Source organism: Octopus sinensis, linkage group LG11, assembly GCF_006345805.1.
Source record: "Octopus sinensis linkage group LG11, ASM634580v1, whole genome shotgun sequence".
NCBI classification, from domain to species: domain Eukaryota; kingdom Metazoa; phylum Mollusca; class Cephalopoda; order Octopoda; family Octopodidae; genus Octopus; species Octopus sinensis.
Genome location: NC_043007.1, coordinates 54084021 through 54109445, shown reverse-complemented (window position 1 = coordinate 54109445; position 25425 = coordinate 54084021). Strand labels below are relative to the sequence as shown.

General features: G+C 34.2%; 1 protein-coding gene across 1 annotated transcript in view; it reads right to left on the bottom strand.

Moving 5' to 3' along the window:
* Positions 1-5734: 5734 nt before the first annotated feature.
* LOC115217645 overlaps positions 5735-25425 on the bottom strand; it is a 67239-nt gene continuing 47548 nt past the window's right edge. The window contains exons 3-5 of the mRNA XM_036506992.1: positions 20082-20185; positions 17689-17779; positions 5735-6383 (exon numbers count right to left, since the gene is read on the bottom strand). Coding sequence (XP_036362885.1) covers positions 6189-6383; positions 17689-17779; positions 20082-20185 — 390 coding nt within the window. The 3' untranslated portion in view covers positions 5735-6188. The remainder of the gene's footprint in view (positions 6384-17688; positions 17780-20081; positions 20186-25425) is intronic.

Sequence of the window (25425 nt, the reverse complement as noted above, 5' to 3'; positions counted from 1 at the left end):
AACCGCTTCACCTCAAATTGCTCTGTGATCACTTTGACACCTGACACACAATACACCATGCACCTCTTCAGGCAATGTCACAATACACCATGCACCTCTTCAGGCAACACATTTGATCACTATAAACAAATCATTTGTGCAGGTCATTTGGCAAAAGCTGAAAACTTATACATCCATTATTATTATTATTATTTTTATTATTATTATTATTATTATGTTTGACTTTTGCTTTGCATTTATACAAGTTGGCTCCAAGTCTCATCCAGAGACCTCAAGAGACAACAAGTTAGAAGTTCATATTGATGTTATGCTTAGGGTGCCATATATTTGGTCTTGTCCATAGCGTTGTTCTAGAGAATGTTTAAGAAACCAGAAGAAAATTATGTGTTTGTTTTAAAATTTGAGACTACATAGTTCCCATGAGCACTATCTTTTGAATTTCTTCCATTTTAGGGTTTCCTGGTATCTGAGCTAGGTAATAATCAGCCCCTTTTGCTATCATTCCTAGAGCACCTATGACAACAGGTATTGTTTTAGTCTTCAGATTCCACAATTTGTTAATTTCTATTTAAAGATCTTTATACTCGCTCAGTTTTTGGTAGGTCTTGACAGATATGTTTATATCGATTGGGACAGTCATATCAATGAATAGGCAAGATTTTTATCAGAAGTCTTTCAATATGATGTCTGGCCTATTTGCATCTATCTTTCTGTCAGTTTGAATGGTGAAGTTCCGGAGAAGTGAGATGTGGCCATTTTCAAGCACTGGAGATGGTTTGTGTTCCCACCAGTTTTTATCATGGGGCAAGTCCAGATTTTTGCAAATTACCCAGTGAATATATTGTGCAGCTCTATCTTGCATGTTGAGATATTCTGTAGGCACTAGAAGACTGCACATGGAGACAATATGACCAATGGTTTCATTTTGTTGTTGACATACACGACATGTTGGGAAGCTGTTGTTCTTTAATATGTTGGCCTAATAGTTCCTTGTAGGTAGGCATTGATCTTAGGCTGCTATGATAGACCCTTCTGTTTCTGATTTTAAGCCATTAGCCATTGATGGGTAAGGGCTTTGTCAACATTGGCATTATTCGCTCTCTTTGGGTATTTGCCATTGAGAAGTTTTTCTTGCCATTTATCAGTCAGAATATCTAAGGCAGCAGTTTTAGCACGGGTTTTCATGCGCTTAGCTTTGTCTGCGCTTGTTTCTAGTATATCTAATTCTGGAATTTGTTGTATTTAGAATTCACTTAGATATTCCTTTACCTGTTTTGTTACTGAGTATGATGCTTTCTTGTTTTCATGTTTTGAGACAAGTTTTAACATCCAGTCCTCAGAGTTTTTCAGGTAGGTGTCCAGGCCGAATGTGGCAATCTTCATTGTTAATACCAGTTGTTAAAATTCATGGCCTCCCTCTTTTCTTGGCAGATAAAGTTGATCTATATCTGCCTTAGGGTGGTGCATTCTATGCATTGTCAACAGTTTTCATATTTTTCTGTCAAGATTACATGTTTCAGTAATTGACCAGTTAATGATATTGAAACTGTAAGTCACAATTGGTATGGCTAAAGCATTGATTGCTTCCATCCTGTTTCTTGCATTCAGCTCTTGAGTATTGCTCTGACCCTGTGATAATATTCTCTTCTGATACTTTCCCTTATCACTGAATGTTTGATTCCCTTGGTATTTGTAGCTCCCCACTGTCTCTAACTCTGTTATGACATTCTGCCGGTCAAGGTTAACATTAGATGTTTCTTTCATTTTACCTTTGATAGAGGTAGCTTTTGCACATTTATCGAGGCCAAATTGCATCCTGATGTCATCACTGAATTGTTTAATAATCGCTAGTAAGCCCTGGAGTTGTTGGTCATTTTTTGCAGAGCTTTAAATCATCCATGTAAATGAGATGATTTATATTTTTATCAAACATTTTATAACTGTATTGTGCATCATTGAGCAATTTTAAGAGAGGTATTAAGGCTAGACAAAAGAAGAGTGGTGATAGTGAGTCACCCTGGAAAATGCCACATGAAATTCTTACATCTCCTGCATTTAGAGATTCATTGTCACTGTTCAAAGTCAGTGATGTTCTCCATGATCTCATGCTTACAGACAAAAAGTTTTGCAGAGTAGGCGCTATTTTATACATTTCCAGAGATTTGTTAATCCAGCTATGTGGTAGGCTATCAAAAGCTTTTTTAAAAGTCTATCCAGGCCATTGTCAAGTTTTTGTGTTGTTTGTGACAATCTTTTAAGATCATCTTATTGATGAGCAGCTGATCTTTACAACCATAAGATTCACATTAACATCCTTTTTGCTCATTAGGGAATATGCTACTTTCTATTAAGAAACTATAGGTATATTCAATCAGGACAGATGTTAGCATTTTATACATTGTTGTTAAGCAGGTTATGGATTGATAATCTTTTGGTTCATTTGTTTCTCCATTTTTTGGAAGTAGGAATGTTAAACCATTAACTAGCCAAGAGGGAATCATACTAGGATGTTGCAAAACATCGTGGTAAAGTTTTGTTAGCAGTTCATGGCTCTCTGGGAAGGCATTCAACCAGAAGTTAGGTATTTTATCCTTTCCTGGAGACTTCCATTTGCTTGACCTGAGAGTAGATCTTCTACCTTGACACCCTCCCACTTTTGCTCCTCTAAGGAGTCTAAGTCTGTAGATATTCTATCAATCCAAGGGGCCTTTTCATTGTGTGTTTTTTCTTCTGCCCAAATTATATTCCAATATTCCTGCACAGACATTATTGTAACTGGTATCTTCCCTATCTTCCTGTAAAAACTTTTGGAATTATTTTTGAACATGTTGTTGTCCTTAAAGAATCGAACGCGCTTTTCATATTTTGCTATGCGGGCAGCTTTAGCACTTTCGGGTTTTTGTAGGTTTGATAGTCTTGTCATACTTAAGGTTTTTCAAACATTCTATATCAGACCCAAGCAGCTAGCTTAATTTGGTGTTGAATACACTTTTGCCAAGAAGGCTTTTTGTGGGAATGTTGTTGTTTTCTTATCTTTTCACCACACAGAATCATTGAGATTTTCGCAAATGCATCGTACAGATGGTTGAAATCTGTAATATCAACACCATTAGCTGAAATTATATCCTTAAATGCAATTATTTACCAATTATTTTCAGGATTTGGTTTGAATTGCGAATTTTTGGGAGAGTATCATGTTTTTTAATTTTCACCCATTCAATCATGATTTTATTTTTTAGATCATGTAGTTCTGCTGGGTCAATTTGTGCGTGACTTCCTTCATCTATTTGATTTTCATCTGCTTTAGTGTTTATTGTTGGTTCAGAGAGTATTTCACTTTGCCTATCAGTTACATTAACTCTTTCAACCATTACTGCATTTCCATCAGCCCTGTAGTATCTTCTTTAGCTGCAGTTTCGTTCTTTTTGTCCCTTACTGCTTGTTTAATTTGATCAATTTCTACTTCAGTTAGTAATTTTTTTTTCATAATGTTTCTACTGATGTTGACAAGTTTGTTACTGTCTATGTAGGGTCTTACTTCAAGGTGTTTCTGTCTCCAGTTTAAGTAGATTTGTACATTATTTGATTTATTTGTGGGGAATATATATCGTATGGCAGAAGGCCGTAAGACCATTTTTCATTCTTTGTCTTTTGGTTATTTGATGATGAGCACGGATGGTCATCTGTTGGAATATTCCAGTTGTAGGGTACTTCCAGCTCCTGTGTGTCAGGACAATTTGAACCAGTAGCTGATTTTTTGTATTGAATCTGCTTCATAATTCGAGTATGTGGCCCTTTGTAATCCGGTTGATAACCATTCCAGTTTGTATTTTGCTTTGTTAACAGTGAGATATGGCGAGCCTTGACGTTGGCATTAGGGGATGGATCTGTCTGTTTAGGGTTAATTTTTTGAGACAACACCGTCTCCGAGGTCTCTGCATGTAAACATTGCTTGTAACATAGCTTCTTAAGGCTAACAGATCTAACAGATCTATATTGAGTACGTCAATGACTAATCTGGTTTGTAATTTGCTTTGTTATCATTGAGGCATGACGAGCTTCGACACTGACATTAGGGGATAGATTTGTCTGTTTAGGGTCAATTTTTTGAGACAAACCATCACCGAGTTCTCTGCATGTAAACACTGCTCGTAATGTAGTTTCTTAAGGCTAACAGATCTGCATTCATTTGTATTTTTTTGTTGATAGATTTATCTCTCAGCATACGATTTGAACTTATGAATAGTTCACTTTGTGTTAGTTCGAAAAATAAGAACTAAAAAAATAAAAAGATTTGTTTTCGTTTCGTGTTTTCATATGCGTAAATGTGTGTCTTGTAAATTTCACATAGTTGTGTAAGCATTGAGATGTATGTGTAGTCCTATGGGTATCAAAATGTATGTATGATTGTGTAGACATTTGAGTGTATGAGTAATTACTCAATTTATGTACTTACTGTTTTGTTCCATTTCTGTTTTATAATTTGTAAACTTTCCAGTGTTGATTTCACATGTTTCACTGAGACATTGTGCATAGGAGAAACTGGCAGTAAAATTTGGTTTTTTTAAAAATTATTTTCATTAAAAGACTGCTTCCTTCGAGTCTTCCACAGGTTCTTTTATCTAATTCCATTGATGTTATTGGATTAGATTTGTTTTGGAATGAGGAGCCTGGTGTAGCACATCCATGTTGTTATTCAGTGCGGGGCTTCTTCCTGTTATCTTATTATTATAGGTGGTGAGCTGGCAGGATCATTAAAGCATCAGACAAAATGATCAGTGCCATTTCTTCCAACTCTGAATTCCAGTTCCGCTGAGGTCAACTCTGCATTTATCTTTTGGGGTTGATAAAATATGTATCAGCTGAACATTGAGGATTGATGTTATCAACGTATCCCCTCCTCTAAAATTTGAAAGTATTTATTATTTGATTTTTGCAAATCTGAGCTCATATTTAAGATGTTCCATTTCGTTGATAATGAACAAGTAAACTTCAGAGGGAAGTGGAAAATATGACATTGTGAATTTGGCAAAGGGTCACAAAATGCTTAATGAAAGAACAAAGAGAAGCCAACAATTGCTAATCATAAAAATAAGATATTTTTAGTGTAATTAACCTAGTGTGTCTTCATAGAAATAGTTTGAAGTAGGACTCACAATCCAGACATTCTTTTTTGTATAACATATTGCAGATTATGCTATCACTGTTACTGATATTAACGATTGGAGAATGAAGAGGAGAGAGAAAAAACATCCTAAATAACATTGGTATTATGTTGTGTCTAGGGAGAATAATTATGCCAATATTATTAACACATGCACTGGTTCAATTTGACTCCTTTATTGTTAGCCAACTGATTTAAATATCCAACTAACTATTCAATTATTTGTTTAATTTGGTTAAACAGTAAATCATTTGTTTTGTTTTTGTCTGTCAAAGGTCTTTCGCTGCTACTTGCAACCTTTTCAATGAATTTTGATTTATTCTGTTACGGAGGTCATGTTTGTCTGCTTGAAATCTTGCTCTCTGTGTGTGTGTGTATGTATTAACATAATGACTCTCCCTAGACACAACAAAATTTAGACACACAAATTCACATAACAAATCTTGCAAACTAGATACAAAAACAAAATTGATATCATAAGATCAAAATAAAATAATCATACCTTGAAGAGAGCACAGATGAAGTTAGTTTCTTTCGAAAAGAGAAAATTAAATACAAGTAAATTTCAAATGAGTATCATGACACAAAGAGCCGAAAAATCCTTTTTATTTAAAGGGTGAATGAAATGATGGAGAGTGCAAGGCACTTTTTTTTTGCCATTCTACTTATCAGAAAAAAATATTAAAGCTATCTGTTTTATTAACTTTTCTTTCATTTTATTCAAAGAAATTAATTTGTATTTTACTTGAATTAATAAGTCTAATATCAGCAATTTTATTTTTAATGTTTATAAAATGGGTAGAAATAAAAAACACTGAAGAATGAAAAGAATTACACCTAGTAAGTATAGGGAAAAATCTTGATCTGGTGGCTGTTGTAACAACAGTAAAGAAAATAAAGAAGCAGAATGATGAAAAGAAGTGATGAATCTTTCAGCTGCTCCAGCTATTGATGACATTTATCTTTAGGGATGGGAGCTTCTGTTTTATAGCAGATAAATTACAAGTTAAATGGAAAAATTGTCTCAATATAAAATGTCATAATGGCCAGGCCTATATAAAAGTGTAATTGTAGGTTTGGAGTTTTCAGGAAAGTCATGGTGATTGACAGAACCACCTTCACCACGGTCCATGTATTCTACTCGAACAGGAATACCAACAGCAGATGTCAGTGCTGTTATGTGAATATGGTCACTTTCTTTTCCCATAGGTTCAACCTCCTGAAAATAATAAAATAGCTTATAATTAATATTAATGATGTGTAGAGATACCATATTTCATTATGCAAACCATAATATACTTCAAAGTATATTAAATGTTTTTTAAGTTTATATTGTGTTAGCATTGCTATTATATCACTTGTCAATTTATCTCTACAGATTTTCTACAGAATTTATAGCCAGCACTGATTTTGTTATGATGTTTTGTATCCAAGATGTCTGATATAAGATCAAAGATGAAAAATGGATAATGGGCATATATATCATATTTCAGGAGTGTTTGCTCCTTCAACAGCACACATCCAACTCATTAATTATCCACAAACTCATTGCTTATTTTGATGAAATAATAGCAAAATCACTTCTAACAAAAAAACAACTAACAAAATATAGCAGTGTAATGTTATTGGATATATCAATTATATATATTAAACACGTTCCTGGAAGTTGGTATATGAATGTTCATGACTGTAAAATTGAAAATAATTCTAACTGCATTCAAGCTACTGAGATACTGTAATTTTGATGAAATAATAGCAAAATCACTTCTAACAAAAAAACAACTAACTAAACTTAACTAAAAGAAAGATTTAGAAAGGGCCAAATGTTGTTACCATTTGAACCCCAAGTCAGTCCTGTTTCAGCATGTCTACAGACAACATAAGAGAGCAAGGTGAAAATAAAAGTAATGAGAATGAATGCTGTTGAAAACTATTTTATGCTGTTAATTTGGTTCTTATTGCAGAATCTCTCGAATTTTGGAAGAAGCCTGAAATTTCATAGAATTAGATAAAGTAAAAAAAAATAATTTGTGGGAAGGAAAAGATAAATTGTTACTTAAGTGATATAAAAAGTGCTAGTGATGGTTCTATTGAAATATTATGACATTTATATTTTTTCACACTGGTTCTGCATGGAAGCAATGTAAAAATGCAATACAAGATTATGCAACACTAAGGTATATGGAGCAAATGCACAAGAATTGCAACACCTGGAATGGAATAAGTAATATATGGCCCATTAGAAGTTGTGGATCATTCATTAAATGTTAATTCACCAGAAATACTGAGTATATAAACAATTTTAACCAATACAAAATAATTCTAATTTTATCATTGTCAATCCAATTGAACATGAGATGTGTGCCATGAGATGAAGTGAAGGGTGCTTCCTAGGATATAGTTTTTAGATAGCATGTTTAGTTGGAAGGAAAGAAATCAGAAGTATCTGAGAATGTATGTAAGGCTGAAAAGAACATGAAATCTCTGATTTCTACTCTTCTAACGGTTTTGATAGGGCGACCGCCCTTAACTACAATAAAGCCATGGCAAGACAGTGGCTTCAAAGGAACGGCTTCATAAACTCTAATAGCCATCCTGTGAAGATATGTTACAGCTGTAGAGCCAACATGAAAATAATCATCAAAGGAAGCCACCAGAGAAACTGTTCCACACTGATGCATGTACTACACTTGTCTAAATTTTTAACTCACAGCATTCTTTCTAGTATGTTCAACAGAACACAAACTTATAAGCAACATATAGACATTTTCAGGACTGTTCTGATGTTCTAAAAGAAATCTTGTAGACAAAACTAGAAACTCAAGATTTTTGAAAATATATTGAGTGGTTTCAATAACTGAACCTCTTTACAGACAACACTATATATATATATATACTAGCAGTATCGCCCGGCGTTGCTCGGGTTTGTAAGGGAAATAACTATATAAGCATTTTTAGAGAGTTATAGTCAAAAAATAGCAAAAAAATGCATTAAAAATGGGAAAAAAATGATGGTAAATTTTTTTTTAAATCGTCGACTGATCAGACATTTTTAGAGAGTTACTTCCCTTATATAATAGCGAAAAAATGCATTAAAATGGAAAAAAATTATGGTAATTTTTTTTAAAATCATAGACTCATCGTAGACGCGCACTAATACCCAGAAGGGCTCGATATGAATCACGACTATAAGATACCCGCTTTTGGTTAAACTGCACCGCAAAATGTGGGAGTAGTTAGGAATCTAAATCATAGGAGACAGACACACAATTTCACTTTTATATATAAAGATATATATATAGGCGCAGGAGTGGCTGTGTGGTAAGTAGCTTGCTAACCAACCACATGGTTCCGGGTTCAGTCCCACTGCGTGGCATCTTGGGCAAGTGTCTTCTGCTATAGCCCCGGGCCGACTAATGCCTTGTGAGTGGATTTGGTAGACGGAAACTGAAAGAAGCCTGTCGTATCAAGAAGCCTATCAAAGTATCAAAGTATATATGTATATATATATATATATATATATTATATATATATATATATATATGTGTGTATGTGTGTGTGTTTGTCCCCCTAGCATTGCTTGACAACCGATGCTGGTGTGTTTACGTCCCCGTCACTTAGTGGTTCGGCAAAAGAGACCGATAGAATAAGTACTGGGCTTACAAAGAATAAGTCCCGGGGTCGATTTGCTCGACTAAAGGCAGTGCTCCAGCATGGCCGCAGTCAAATGACTGAAACAAGTAAAAGAGTAAAAGAGTATATATATATATACATATATATATACACACACACACATACACACAGGTTGGAATGTAATTCTGAAAGGAATTACAATAATCCTCTACGGATCAGGTGTTTAAACCCAATTATGTAAATGTTTACATCACATAATGTATTGAATTTTGCTTGTGAAATATGTAAGATGTATGTAACTGATGATGATGTGATATAAAATAAACTTAGTTTGCTCTTATATTTGAGTGTGTATGTACATGTGGTGTGTGTGTCTGTGTGTGTACATTTTCTCTAAAATCTGTCTAATCATGGACAGCCCATGAAAACTGAATCTGAAAATTAACCTTTCATTCCAAGTGAGAAACTCTCATTAGTAGTTAAGTTATCAACAGAAACATCCAAACTCTGGGCCATAAATGCACTGTATTTTGACTCTGCATATTCTAGTTGCATACTATCTCCACTCAGGTCCACCTGACTCCACCTCATCACTCTTGTGGCATATATACACCACCATCCACTAACTGCAGAATTTAGGGAATTAAAAGTTTTCTCTGCAAATGCCATCAATCACTAATCTCATTCATATAAAACAGTTTGAAAGTGGTCATTAGCACTGCCCCTCTTGGATAAATCAAAATAATCACACTTGTGGAAGGCATACAAATAAGGAGAAGAAAGATTAGAAAATAAAGAGAGCAGAAAACGGTAAGAGTTTGCCTACTTTTTAGGCACAGGAGTGGCTGTGTGGTAAGAAGCTTGCTTCCCAACCACATAGTTTTGGGTTCAGTCCTTCAGCATGGCACCTTGGGCAAATGTCTTCTATTATAGCCTTGGGTCGACCAAAGCCTTGTGAGTGGATTTGTTAGATAGAAACTGAAAGAAGCCTGTCATATATATGTGTGTGTGTGTCTGTATTTGTGCGTCTCCTCCCACCACTGCTTGACACCAATGTTGGTGTGTGTACATTCCTGTAACTTAGCAGTTCAGCAAAAGCAACTGATTAAATAAGTACTAAGCTTACAAAGAATAAATCCTGGGGTTGATTTGTTCAACCAAAGGCTGTGCTCCAGCACGGCTGCAGTCATATGACTGAAACAAGTAAAAGAATAGGAGTCAACCCCCACCCACTCAAGAAAAAGATAAACTAGCAGCATAAAAAGGTATAAAAATAAAGGAATGTGTGTGTAGATACACTGTCAACATTCTGTGCCACTTCTGCAAAGAACTAGCCATAAGAAGTGTTGTAAACTCAACATTGACCAATCTACTAATTTTACTAAATCTAACATTCCATGTGGCCTGATCATTAATTTGGGAAATATTTCAATTAGCATGGGTAGAAGTGCTCAAACTTTATTTTATTTGAAATCATTCTGTTCTATAGCAGCAAGGCTTAGATAATCAACATCAATGCTTGATATTGTGTTCTTTTACAATTGGTTTGTTCATCATCATCATAATTTAACTTCCACCTACCATGCTGGCATGGGCAGAAGCCTGCACCAGACTTCTGTGACTGTTTTGGCAGGATTTTCCAGAAAAAAATTCGAATGGCTAATTGCAAGAGCATAGAGTTCCTTCACCGACAGCATTTTACATTCAAAGTTAATCCTGGGAACTAATATACCAATAGCCACTCTTTTAAACACTAAAATATGGCTATAGAGCTTTTATTATGTTGGAGAAGCTTTGTAAAAAAGAGAGTCCTCAAGTATAGATGGCTGTGCATCAAAACTCAAGATAAGCCATTAAAACATTTAGCTACATTTCATCTATGAACAAACATTACATAAAAAAAATTTCAGCATAAAATTTTTAGTAAGGCAGTCCAAGTTGAGTGTGTCTATTACCAACAACTCTTCTTGACCATTTTAAGTAAATTTTTTTTAAAATAAACTTTCCCAATGGTGAATATGTGGCTACTGTAAGTATGAGAAACAAATAACTTTATGGGTGTCATGGGTAAAGTGTGCTTCAGAAAAATATATCAGCTATAGTTGTTGAGATATCTGTTCTGTTTTACATCTTGAAAATGTTTATAAAGAAATGCTCAACCAACTCCAAAAATGTATAGAAAACAGCAGAATGTACCACACAGACAATAAACAATGATGGAGGAAGTGCAATGAAAGTGGTTAATTATAAATTTGTCTTTAGTATGAGCTATAACAATGAAATATATGGATACTTAGAACATCTGAACATCTTCTGTTGTGCACAAACATGTGTGCAACTTCCTTATTAACAAAGTAGTTTTATTGATTTTCATGTTTTTCAAAAGAGAATAGGTTGTTGGGTCCAACTGAAGTTGTCTGAAATTGTGAAGAATGATTTGTTTGAGACACAAAATAGACAAGTGGACATTAAAGGATAAAAATTTTGTTGTTTGACTTACAAGTGTGGTTGGAGCATTTGCTTTCAGATGATATTTTGAGTCTGCTGAAAGCTTTGTCAAAAGTAGAGGTGGGACAGTTTTGATCAGAAACAAAAGTGCACAATTCCTCAGATTTTAAAGAAAAAGTCACTGCATTGGCAACAAACATGTAAGATGTAAAGAAGAATGGGAGTACATGTGTCTGAGTTTGAAGAAATAATTGATGTAGAGTTGACCAAAATAATCCAAGTGAATACTAAGATAAGGTATAAGTTAAAGATGGAAAAAATGTAAAATGAAAGAGCTTTTCTAGTGAGAGATGTGCTGCAAATGTAGTCAGCAACAGAATTAAGGGATAAATGGATAGAAACTGATTTTCAATGATGTTAGGTAGCAAGAAATTTTGCATTAAAAATTAGTGAAAAAAGGGTCTGTGCAACAGATTACTACAAAATGTTCTGACTACAGAGTTTCCTCAAGAATGGATTTGATAATGATGATGCTATGCTGCAATTTCCTATGTTACCATAGTATTTTTTAAATGAAACTTTGGAAAGTATAAAGACCTCTTTTAGGGTTCCAATTAAATTTATTGTTCATTTACTGAGCAAATTCATTATTAACATAGAGTTATGTGTTGTGGAAATAAGCAGGGGACTGCACACAATATCATGTCTTACTTTAAAATTGTTTTGCATCATAGATGAAAAGTTAACATATTTGCTGAGGATAGACTTTTCAGCAACTACAAGAAGCAACTTAGAAAGTTATAAGAGTCTGCAATTTAGTAGATCCAAGCAGCAAAACCCAGCCCTGCCTGGTTTTATCAATACCTTAAAAAAATATAAAAAAAAGAAGAAAAAAAACATGAATTCATATTTTGGGTACATTGCTTTAAAAAGATTCCAACAATCTTCATTTGGTCTAGGAATGTTGATTTGCTCAGAACTGCTGAATCCAAACATTTCCTTTTTAAAGGAATTATCAGAAAATGTCATATAAGTTATGATCTGATGGGAAATATGTGTTGCTATGCAAAATTTCAGTTACCTAGCTGCAAAACTATAGTTATCAACTTGGACACACATATACACATTCATTTTTATACCTCAAAATATTTAGTAATAGATGGAATGTATTAGACAGGAAGGATTAACTGCAAATAAATGTATGCTGAAGATAACGTTGGAAGTAACTGCTAGTTCTCAATTCCCATTATCACACAGTGAACATCTTTCTTGCCCTCATTCCTTTATAATCCCTTTAAAATGTTTGCCTCTCTTTTCCCCTCTCTGAGTCTCATTTGATATTCGGCTTCCTTTTTCATAATTTAGTCAGGATAGAAAGAGCTTAAACCTCTATAGATCAATTTCTGAAGAAAATATGTGGTCAAAGAAGGAATTCTGAATGGCTGAAGTTTTAGAAAGTTAAGGTTGGATGAAATGTTTCATGCTACATGTGGGAGGATAGACATAGCAAATGTAATAGCAGGAGGAGACCTGTTGATCAAGTAGACCTAGGTGAAAAAGCATACAGCCAGCTTTTAAGAAGAGAAAATTCTGTTGCAGTAGCAATAAGAAAATCAAAAGGAGGAAAACATTCACCTGCAAGATAGTAGATGGATTCCCTTCTTTTCGATAGGTTTTGAACATCTCAATGTGCATAGCAGTATCTAATCTTGGTCTTATTTGAGCTTTGTAGGGGGTTAGAAAGTAATCATGAAGCACTGCTTGGATCCATGATTCTGTTTTGTAACCTCTCAACACTCATCTTTATATATACAAAATTTTTACACATCTCTCAGGCAATGAGAAGGTTACTTACCTAAAATGTCAATCTCTACATTTTACAGTAAAGCAACATACGCTATTTCAGTTAATTTTAAACCAATACTTGAAAGTGCAGTCTATCTTCATGACCTACCAATGTTAATGACTTCTTTATATATTTGTAATTCAATAAAATTATATTAGGCATTAAATGTTTTGTATTTTCTAATTTCATTTTTCTTCAAATCAACAAGTTCAAATATCATTTACAAACAAGAGGAAGATCAAGGCAGTCCAATTCCTCAATCTCTAATATCGGATAATTTTGAATAAAAGCATACTTAAATGCAATATTTTGAGTGAATTTATTAAATATAATAGACATATATGGTAGTAAAAGGAAAAAAAGCAATTGGTACTGCAGCAATACAATATATGTGTATGTGTGCGTTGACACATGGATTTTATGTTTAGGATGATACTGTAGCTTGTGGATTAAAATAAATTTTTTAAAGAATATGGAAACTGATGCACTGAAAACATCTTCCAGTAATTATTCTTGACATTTGTCAATTACTAGATGCTTGAGCTCTATTTCAATTCTGATTCCAAGTGAGGTTTCAGTTTATGGAAGAATATTAATACAAAGACTAGTAACAAATAAAAATTTAAGAAAAAAAAAATGTAATCTATATATAAATGGCGGTGCCCTAGCATGGCCACAGCTCGTGAGCTGAAACTAGAATCAATCAATCATATATAAAGATGAGAATGTGTATCTGTCTGTCTGTGTGTCAGTGTGAATCCCTAAAACTTGAGAACTACACAACCAATTTCATTCAAATTTAACACATGCTTTACTTAGGGTCCATGTAGTGTCATTTTAACTTCTTGCCTAGTGTGATCCCACTGCAATATCATATCTTCTCCGCTATTTCAGTATTACGTGTCAAAAGTGAAACAATATCTCTCTATTGTAATGTCAGATAGTTTCACTTTAATACTGGAACTATTGAAGTGAAACTATTATCTCACATATATATAGGCATATATACATATATATAACTAGCAGTATCGCCCGGCATTGCTCGGGTTTGTAAGGGAAATAACTATATAAGCATTTTTAGAGATGTAAAGTATAATAGCCATCTCAATATGGCTAACCACAAAGGGGGGGGGGTTACTTTAGCTTTTTACGTTCTGAGATTTAATAATAAATTTTTAGAGAGTTACTTCCCTTATATATGCCAAAAATGCATTAAAAATGTGAAAAAAAAGATGGTAAATTTTTTTTTTAAATCGTAGATTCATCGTAGACCCAGAAGGGCTCGATATGAATCACGACTATAAGATACCTGGTTTTGGTTAAACTGCACCGCAAAATGTGGGAGTAGTTAGGAATCTAAATCGTAGGAGACAGACACTCACACAACTTCACTTTTATATATAAAGATATATACATATTATGTGTATATATATATATATATATTTGCATGAAACATGGGCAATGCCGGGTATCTCTGCTAGTCTTAATGTAAAGCATAGCTAGTTGATAAATTCAAACTTGATTCTATCTGAGGTGACTCCTGCTGGAAATCAATAAAATGCAAGAAAAACCAACAGTATACTATTAACCTTTTTGTTAGTGTATTTCGAACCAAAATACACCCCTTATGTGTTTCAATTAAATTCTAAAATAATCATGCATTTAGACTGGTTTCATAAAACAACTCTAACCAAATCTGTTGGTTAAAACCGAATTTGATTTCATAATTTTTGTCTAAAAGCAAATCTAATTACAGGTAAATCCAACAATATACATTTTATATATATATAGATATGTATATGTATGAGTAGATATAAGAATGTTTAATAACATACCTAACACAGAAAGGCACACGCTCTATGAGACATATACACACTCATACACTTACACACATACACTCACAGACAGATACACAGTCATAAACAAAATGTGATGCTGTTGTATAAAATGTTCTGTTGACAATAGAAGGATTATCTCTATGAAATGTTATATTGTTTTAATTGAAATGAAAATAAAATTTCGTATCAACACTGACCAGCCCTCACATACATATAGTGTGTTTAATAATGTACCTAAAGCAGAAAGACACACACACTGTAAGACATATTCACATTCATACATTCGCAGACACACAGTCATATACAAAATGTGACGTTGTCATCATGGTCAGAATTAAAAGTAAAAGTATAAAAGTGAAACAATATATCACATTACAATATAGATGTTATTCTTACACTTTTATTTTTTGATTTTTGACATGTAATACTGAACCAGTACCAATGTTGCATTGTTTTATTCCAAATGACAAAAAAAAATTACAAGTTGACACTCACGGGGTCTGATAGTATTACCATGTAAAGTTTGATCAGCCATTTGAGAATGCATTGGGAACAGACAGACAAAGAGAGAAAGGATTTTATGTATATATAGATTAAAGAAAGATGGCTATGTTGATTTTAACAGTATTATGAACAAAATTTCATTTGAAATTATAATATAACTAGAGGAACTTAGAAATTTCACAGAATGAAAAAGATTAAGAGAAGCTATTTAAGAGAGAAAGGATGATTTGTATTTTTAGTCCCAATAATATATTATATGATTTGAAAATTTCCCTCTGCTAAGCAGTTTATATTTATCTCTACTTCTTCAACAAACTTTTTAACCATGTAATTCCTATTTTCCTGTCTTTAACATTTCTCTCTTTCTCTTCTCTTCTCACTTCAACCAAATACATGAGTAACAGTATAATGCATCGGCTGCTATCTGCTCTCTCACTCACTCTTACAATTCCCTCTTCCTCTCTCTCACAAACTAAAGCATAAAGTGTAAACAAACAGTAGAAGTGTAATACAGATTTAGTTCAACAAAAAAAAAAATGCTTTCCACTATCAACACACCACCATCATCATCATCACTACAGTTTTCAATAACAAAGCTCATTTCTTTCAATTGTTTGTTTATCTTTTTCTTCCTGTTGATATATATCTACTTTAACAATACAAATGCTACCTGCCTTTCTCTCTCTCTCTCTCTCTCAATGTAACTGCTTCCTCTGTCTAACTCTCAATCTGTCTTTCTTTAACCCCACCACCAGAAACATCATCCTCTGCTGAATATTGTATCCTAAACATACTTCTTTCTCTTAACCTTTCCTTCCCCACATCATTTACACTTCTCTCCCCCTTTTTCTCACATCCTTTGCCTCTCCCTTCAACTAACCATGTAACACATTATACATCTTACACCTTATTATACATCTTTCTCTACTTCTTCCTCACTTCTTTCTTCTTTACTCACATTCCCCACCTCTCTCACTCCACCTCCACCTCTCTAACATCTCTAACATCTTGGTTGAAAATATCCCTCCCATAATGTATGCATGTGCATAAACACACGCAAACACACATATGTACAGGGGAGAAACTAGAAGTAGTTAATAGCTTCCGCTACCTAGGCAACCAAGTCTGTAGTGGGGTTGGTTGCTCTGAAAGTGTAGTGACTAGAGTAAGAATAGCCTGGGCAAAGTTCAGGGAGCTCCTACCTCTGCTGGCAACTAAGGGCCTCTTACTCGGGGTGAAAAGTAGACTGTATGATGCATGTGTGCAAACTGCCATGCTACATGGCAGTGAAACATCGGTATGAATGCTGAGGACGTGTGAACAATAATATTTTGAAAACAAAAATGTTTAATATTTAATTTCATATCTATAATTGTGTGTAGGTGTGTGTGTGTATGAGTGAGAAAGAGAGAAACTGATAAAGTAAATACAATTCACAATAAAAATTTGGAGTTTATTTTGATTACAATATAGTCTTTAGAGCAAAGCCTTTAAATGCTATTACCTGCTTTAGCATCTGCCACTGTCAACTCACTCTCGTTGTTTGTTGTTTTGCTCTTCCTTTCCTGCAAGTGTGACAGACGAGATACACACTGCATTTTTTATATGTAAGATATAATATTGAGTTGTGTCTGGGGAGAGTCATTCTCTCTTAGTGCCTTATTATTTAACACACTCACCAGTAAAGTTTCCAGTCATTTATTTATTTATTTTTCCTAAAATTTTTGCTGAGTCTTGCAACCTTTTCAATAGCTGGTGAGTGTTTTGTAGAATAAAATATTTTAATGAGGTTGAAATGCAAAAAACATTTCCAAAAATACATTTTTTGAATACTTTAAAACAAATAAAGTATTCTGATTTTTTTTTTTTTGAGCATAGTTAATTTTACTAATCATTTTTTTATGAAGTTAAAGAATAAATAAAAACTTATTAATAATTCTTGGTTTCTTTTTTCCCTTTCTGTCTGCCAAAGATAAACATAATTAGAGTTAATTAAACAAATACTGAATAACCTTATCACTTACCAATTCCATTTTTGAAATTTGTCTCGGAGATTCCAACATTTTTGTAAATTGTAGACAAATTATTTTTTCAGCTAGATTCACAAAATTAGTCAATTTCATACTGTAGCTTATATAGTTATAAGCCCATATTCTGATATGCTAAGGTAATTGACTTCATTCATATAAAGTACATCATAAAAGAAAAAAAGCCTTAGTGCCTGTTACGTATTAGAAAAATTGCATTTAACAAACCTGTCCACAAAATTCTTTTACTGTTCTGTGACCTTCAACAAAATTACTAAAAAAATCTTCATGTCTCTGTAAGTAACCAGATGCTAACAACCTACAGAGAAATAGAGAAAATTAAACAACAACGATAGTAAATTGAAACAGCTGCATGCATCTGTGTGTGCATAGATATGCACAACACATTTTAGCATATTAACTTTTACAAGGTAAAGGTTGATAGTGACTTAAGTTTTGGCTTGGTTGCCTTCAAAACTTAAGTCACTGTCAACCTTTTCAGTGTGAAAGTTAATAAATATGTACTCATTAAAGAGTATTGAGTAATCCTTCAGTTTAATGATAAATTGTTTTTACATATAACTTAACATAAAAATAAACATCATCATTTTTATATTTTTACACACACACACACACACACAAATATAATATAATATAACTGTTTTAATTCAGAAAGTTTCATGGGTGCATAGGACATATCAATCTCATCAGATATTTAGAGATAATGGAGAGTTTGAAAGACATTCAAAATAGCTTCTAGGTGTTTAAGCCTCAATTGGTTAGCTGCAGTCACATGGTTATGCCATCAGTTATTTTCTTTATTTCTAGGTCCATGTATTGCAGACAGGATGTTAGTACCACTTTGGTAGTAACTGGAAATAGTGTCTTGTAAAGCCATCAGATGATTTAAGGGTGGCTCTATAAACTGGCCTTCAAAAGTTACAGGAAGGGATGTGGGATGGGGGCTGTAGTGTGTGATGTTTGAAGCAATATTATCTAAACATGAGTATCTAACCTTGACTTCAGAAGAACATGCTATATTGATGAGAGCTAATAAGACTAAAACAGATTACCTTGCCAACTAACAAAGATTTTTACCCCTAGGTTTTAGTTTCTTTTTCGAAACTAAAAGGTAAATTTCAATTCATTAAGAATTTTTTGCACAACAGCACTTAAATTAATGCCATTGTCTTACTTGGATTTATTTTCTTCAGCTCATCTTTTTAAGTATAATATCTTTTTATTATTATTACTAGCTGGACTCATGGAAATTTCCATTTTTACTGTCAATGTATAAATCTATATATTTTGCAAATGAGGTTGCATTAAAGATTTTCATAACAATAATGGACAAGAGGTTTATTATTGAAATATTAGGATTTAGATAACTTATAATGTTAGTAAAATACATAGATGCTAAGTCCCAAATTTCAGGAAAGGGAACAGTTGATTATATTGACACTAGAACTGGAAAGCTGAAAAGCAAAATTAACCTCAGCAAGATTTGAATTCAGAGTTGAAACAAATATAGCAAGACATTTTGTCTAACGTATTAAATAATTCTGTCAATCCATTGCCTACCAATATCATAAATATTCTCATCATTATATTTTCTCCTCTCTCTCTAACCATTACCACCTCTTCACAGTAACATTTGTTAGCTCTTACACCACCATTGCTGTCTGATTACAACAGAAAAGAACTAAAAGATAATAGTTTGAATGAAACAAGGATTTGCATATTTCTTCTTAATACATTCCAGAAGATTCAATCATAAATATGCTAGTCAATGTTGTGTACATCATAACAACTCCTTTTATGACAACATGTGCATGACACATCCAACTCATTAATGCAAAGGATTCTGGGACACCAGTGTTTTGACATATTGTGTCTTGTTAGCCAGAAGTATCTGGATCTTTGAGCCTAAACAAGCCAGTGCCTTTGTTTATAATTTCAGTGAAAAAACTGTTTGATGATCAGTGCTGATATCTGCCAGCTAATAAAAAAGTTGTCATTGTAAAAGAGAGCATTTTTCCTGTGATATACCCAACAGCAACTAGATATTTGAGTTAAAATCTGCTGGAATGTATTAAGAACAAAATAAGCAAACCACCATAACAATTCTCACTGTATAAACTGCATATAATGATTTTTTAACAGCTGGCTGATACCAGCATCAGCAAACAATTTCTTTTCTGAAATTATAAACAAAGCTAGTGACTTGTTCTGGCTCAAAAAACTGGTACTTCTAGTTGATGGGACACAACATGTCAAAATGTCAGTGTTCCAGAATCCTGTGCACCAATGAGCCATGCTATCATGAAAAGAGAGAAGTCATTCTCTTGTGACGTACACACAACAGCAATTAGCATATTTGTGTTTGAATCTGCCAGAACACATTAAGAATAAATATGCAAATCATCATTTCAAATTTCATTGTACACAGAGCAAATAATGATTTTTTTTAGTTTGTATGGAGTTATTCTCTTTTAGCATAACAAACACATGTTGTGACAAAAATACTGTACAAAATGGTTAATGAGTGAAGAACCAATAATTAATGAAGCAAAGAAAAAAACAAAAAAAAATGCATTAAAGGAAAATAAGTAATCATTTACCTCCAATATACAACAAGGTAGTCGGACACTCCTTGATCATTAAAAATATCAAAAAGTTCTTTATGTGTGCAGAAACTTTCCACTCGAGATATCACATTCACAAACTGGACAAGTACAGAAACAATAATTAGCTTTTCTTCTTTAAAAATACATTATGAATAAGATGGGATTTCAAATTAATGAAAACTAAAAAAATTAATATGAAACATTAGCAAAGGTAACTATTTGTTCAAAATAATTATTTGTTAGGAAGTCAAACTAAATCTGAGAACTAAAAAAGTGGTGTGACTACATAAGTTTCTCTGAAAATTAGCTAACTATACAGCAGTCAGTAATTTAAGTGTTTTTGTATTACAATAAGTACCGTGACAGGTTCCATCTCCAAATCTCAAATAATACACTCAGTTGATTCAAATCTGAAAGATAAGTAATCAATATGCATTCAATGCCCTTCAACATTACAATAGCTCAAAGATAAATTATATGATAAACTTTTTAACAGATTGCCATTTTGAGGATCAATGCCTCAATCAACTGGTAGATGACTACTAGTAGACTATGTCTACTAGTATATGTGTACAAATATTGAACTAGCTTCAAAATTTCAAGCATTTTAGTGAAAACAGAACATAACCACTGACAGAGATATTACAGCATAGGTCAAATTAGCATATGGTATTTGCTCCAGCTCTTCGTGCTTTGAGTTCAAATTTCACTAAGGTCAGCTTTGCTTTTCATTCTCTTATGGGGGTCAATAAAATAAGAAGTCCAGAGAAATTTTAGAGCATTGGAGAGGATCCCTTGTGATATTTGTTCTGGTTCATGGTGTTATGAGTTCAAATCCTACTATGGCCTATTTGAGAGCTAGATTTACCCAATTTAACACAAGTCCCTGACACCTTGAGTGCTTTAGCAGGAGAGTTTTTTTTAAAGATAATTTCCTCCTACAAATCTGGAAGGCTCTGAAAAAAATAATGGGTCATGGGTACACCCATTCCCTTCCTAAGAGATAAAAAAAATTATGCTTACACATCAATGCACATACACGTACAAATACATAAATAGGAGATAATTTCATCAGGCATTAATATCACTAACCATTTCTATTTTCAATTAACACTGATATAAACTTTGTTACCATCATATATACTCGTGCTTTGTTGCAATCATTGTGAAACTGCCTAAGAAGGGAGACCTATCCAACTGAAATATCTGGCAGGACATCACACTGCAGTCAGTGTCTGGTAAAGTTTTCTGCAAAGTGTTTCTAAACAGGCTGAAAGGAGCTGCAAATGTGCTGTACTCTGAGAGGAACAAAATGTATTGTATAACAACTGATCTTGCACCGAGTAAATCTTTATATTCAGAAATATTATTGAACAGTGTATTGAACATCAAAAACTACTAAATTTTATTGACCTTAAAAAGACATTTGATAGTGTCCACAGATAGTCTTTGTGTAGAATTCCTCACACTATGGATCTCTCAACACTTTGTTAGTATCTTTCAAGAAGTTTACTCAAATTCACAATGCTGTATTCAAATAGAAACAGGGAAAACAGATTCAATTGTCACTAACTGTGACTGACAGTGAAGGGTAGCACCTACATTGCTAGAAATAAAGAGTTGAAAACCCTTAGAACAGCAAAGAAGCACATGTCTATGCACTGACAGGGGAGATAACGGCCCCACTGTGAGTGAGATCACCATACTAGTCTAGTTTTGCTTAAAATTAAGCTCATCAATGGTGACTATTACATTGCTGGATGGTTTAGCTAAATCCTGACTGTCAGTATATAGTATTTACCATATGAATCAATAGTAATGTGAAAATTATAAAATAATGAAGGCAGTTATATGCAATATAAAACCAAAGGAAAAATTCAATTGCCACTAACTGTGACTGGTGTCCTCAAGATATGGTAGAGTATTGCCAAGGTGCATGAGTAGGGAATAGAGACTTCATATGAATGCAAGGAGTGTAGGGGTGGGGTAGCAGTGACTGGTAAAACCTGGGCATACAGGGGGGTTGGGGGACAACAAGATAGCAATGATACAGTGAGCAGGATAGTGAGGACAGGATTGGGGAGCAAGAGATAAGCAGAAGCATAGTGCATGAAAAGAGGGAAAATGAGAAAGATGTAGTTTGGTTTGTTGGGGTAGAGTGTGGAAAAAGTTTGATTGTTGTTAGATAGGGATGGAACCCAGTGTTTCTAGAACTCAGTTTCAGTGAAGTGGTCAGGTCTGCTCAAGAACCTCATATTGCCAGACATCTTGGTCTAGTGTCATCTCTGTGAGGCCCAACATCCTGAGATTGGTTCTCATCACTTTATTCCATGTCTTCCTGGGTCTCCCTCTTCCATAGGTGCCACCCACTCTCAGTGATCGGCACTTCTTTATACAGCTGTCTCCATTCATACACATCAAATGTCCAAACCAATGTAGTCTTCTTTCTTACATGTGGAATCTGATTCCTCTTATGCCCAACTTTTCTTTCAACACATTTGCACTCTGTTGTACATGCACACTGATGTGGCACATCTAACAGAGCATATTACTTTCTTTCTTCTCTAGACTATGCATGTCTTATGCATTCAGAGGCCAGGTCTCACTACCTTTCACTCTGAGAGATAAAAAATCCTTTTGCTGCCAAAAGAGGTAAAAGTTCTCTGAACTTTTCCATCCTATTCTTATTCTAGAAACTATACTTTCAAAACATCCTCCACCAGTGCTAATTTAGTCACCTAGGTAACAACAACTATCTACAATCTCAAGAGAGTCTCCTGGGTATTTGAGAGATTTTGATTTCCATGTGTCCTTAGTGCATATTGTTCCTGTACAACTTCCACATATGTTAATCTACCTGTGATTCCACCTTATGTGTCCATAGCTTACACTGGGTGCAGCAAATGGAATTAATTCCAACTCCTTTTCTATATATTGAGCAGAGCCATTTCCCAAATGGCAAGAGAGTATTATCTGCTTTCTTGCTAACAACTTTTGTGTTTGCTAGGTTAACTTAAAGGCCCTTTGATTCCCGGTTTTGCTTCTATATCTGGAATTTCTTCTCCAATTCTGCAATGAGAGCAAAGTCATCTGCACATGGTAGTTTCATGGGTATCTCATTTTGAATTCCTCTGTTATGGCCTGGAGGACTATGATAAATAATAGTGGACTGAGAACTGAGCCCTGGTAGACTCCTACTTGTATGTTAAATTCATCACTGTATTCATGGCTGACTCTCACCCTACTGACAGCATGTACCACTCACTCACCTACTCCTAACTTCCTTAGAGACCACCAGATAACAAAGCGAGGGACTCAGTCAAAAGATTTCTCCAGGTTGACAAAAACCAAATACAATGGCTTGCTTTTGGTCAAATACTTTTCCTGCAACTGTCTTATTAGGAAGAGGACATCTGTGGTATGTTTCTCAGGTACAAAACCAAATTGCATCACATCCAGTTTAATTCTATCCTGAATCAACTGAGCTATAACTCTCTGTACCTTTCATGACCTGGTACACACGAGTATGTATATACATCATCTTCATTGTTTAACATCCGTCTTCCATGCTAGCATGGGTGACACACACATACATACACATACATACATACGTACATACATATATATTATGTCATGGCTGGTTACTGGCAAATTTTTCTGCTTTTAAAAGGATTTTATCCTTTATATATACTGTTCAGTATTTATGTGTTGAAGAAATATATCTTTCTACTTGTTCTACAATACACACACACGTGGTAGTGTCACTCTTCCAAAAAGGTGGTTCCTTCTCAGAAAACCCAATAAGGATAAGTAAAACACTGAACGAACAAATCGAAAGTCTTTTCACTCTACCCTTATGGCACGTGCAAGTCAACAAACCTGAAGAATTCCTTTATTACTACAGATGGAAAAAGGGAAGCAGTAACAATTGATTACATCAACATAAAAAAAAGATGTAATATTAGCTACAGATGATGTAATACTAGCACATTCAGCTGCTGGTTCTGATGGATTCCCAGCAATCTTTTTCAAATCATGTAAGTGAGCCCTTGCAAAACTACTGCAGCTTCTTTTTCAGTGCTTCCTTGCAAGTGGTAAGCTCCCAGGCAAATTGAAGGAGGAAATAATATGTCCTATTCATAAAGGAAACAGAGATGTTAAAAATTATAGACCTATCTCTCTGACCTCACATGTCAACAAAGTCATGGAATGGATAGTCCAAAGGAAATTAACTGCATTCCTTGAAGAGAATAACTTGCTGACTGACACAGCTCTTGCAGCAATATAGTTGGGTGTTACAGCAGCTGCTCAACAACTCAAATGTGGATGTAATATATTTCAACTTTGTAAAAGCCTTTGATCAAGTCAACCATGGCATGAAATATCACAAGCTGCATAATCTTGGCATAGTTGGAAAACTTGGTGAGTGATTACATGACTTTCTAAAAGATAGAAATCAGGTACCTGCTGCCAAGAAAACACAAATAAGTTGTGTCCCACTGTCTTGGGGGCCACTGCTATTCATAGTGGCCCTCTAAGAAAAGCCCTCAGTTGCTTAGATAACTACCCTTGCTAGCTATGCAAATGATACAAAAGTCTCTCAGATGATACAGAACCCTAGAGATGTTGTGCACCTGCAACAGAAGTTGAACGCAGTAGACAAATGGGCTAAAGATAATAACATGCACTGTGATAGGATTGCAATTCATGAATCAAAATCAGTGCACAACCTGGGCACTGACTTGAGTAATGATGTATCTTTCTAGATGTATATTACTACATTGGCAATAAAATGCAGATGGCTGGCCTGATGGATAATTAGAACTTTCAGAACAAGGGAACAGGAAATCATGATGGTCATTCCACACATCACTAGCTATTTGAGTACTAACCTGTCTTAATTCAATTCAATTTGATTTAAACATAGTTTTACCTCTAATTACTCTCTTTCCTCCTGACTGTTACTATGTAAGATTTATCTCATTGCCCCCTCTCTTCTCATTACTGCTTTGGCTTTGAAATTTACATAATAGATAAATTTGACTCAGTGGATAAAAGAATATCCGCTAGATGAAATTTGGACCTTGCGCTCCATACATTGTTAAAATAGCAAGAGGAAATACATAACATTCTCAATATGATGATTTGCCAAACCCACTTAATCCATTTCTTGTTTCAGCTTGTGTAAGGCCAACTATGTAAATTTTGATGTTAGTTTTGTCCAGCGCATCACCCTCCAAAGGTCTGCTGAATCTTCTGGATGGTTTGAGCTTGAGTATCACCAAGATTTTGGCAAACCTTAATGCAATATCTCATGGCTTAATAGCTGTGAACTGAT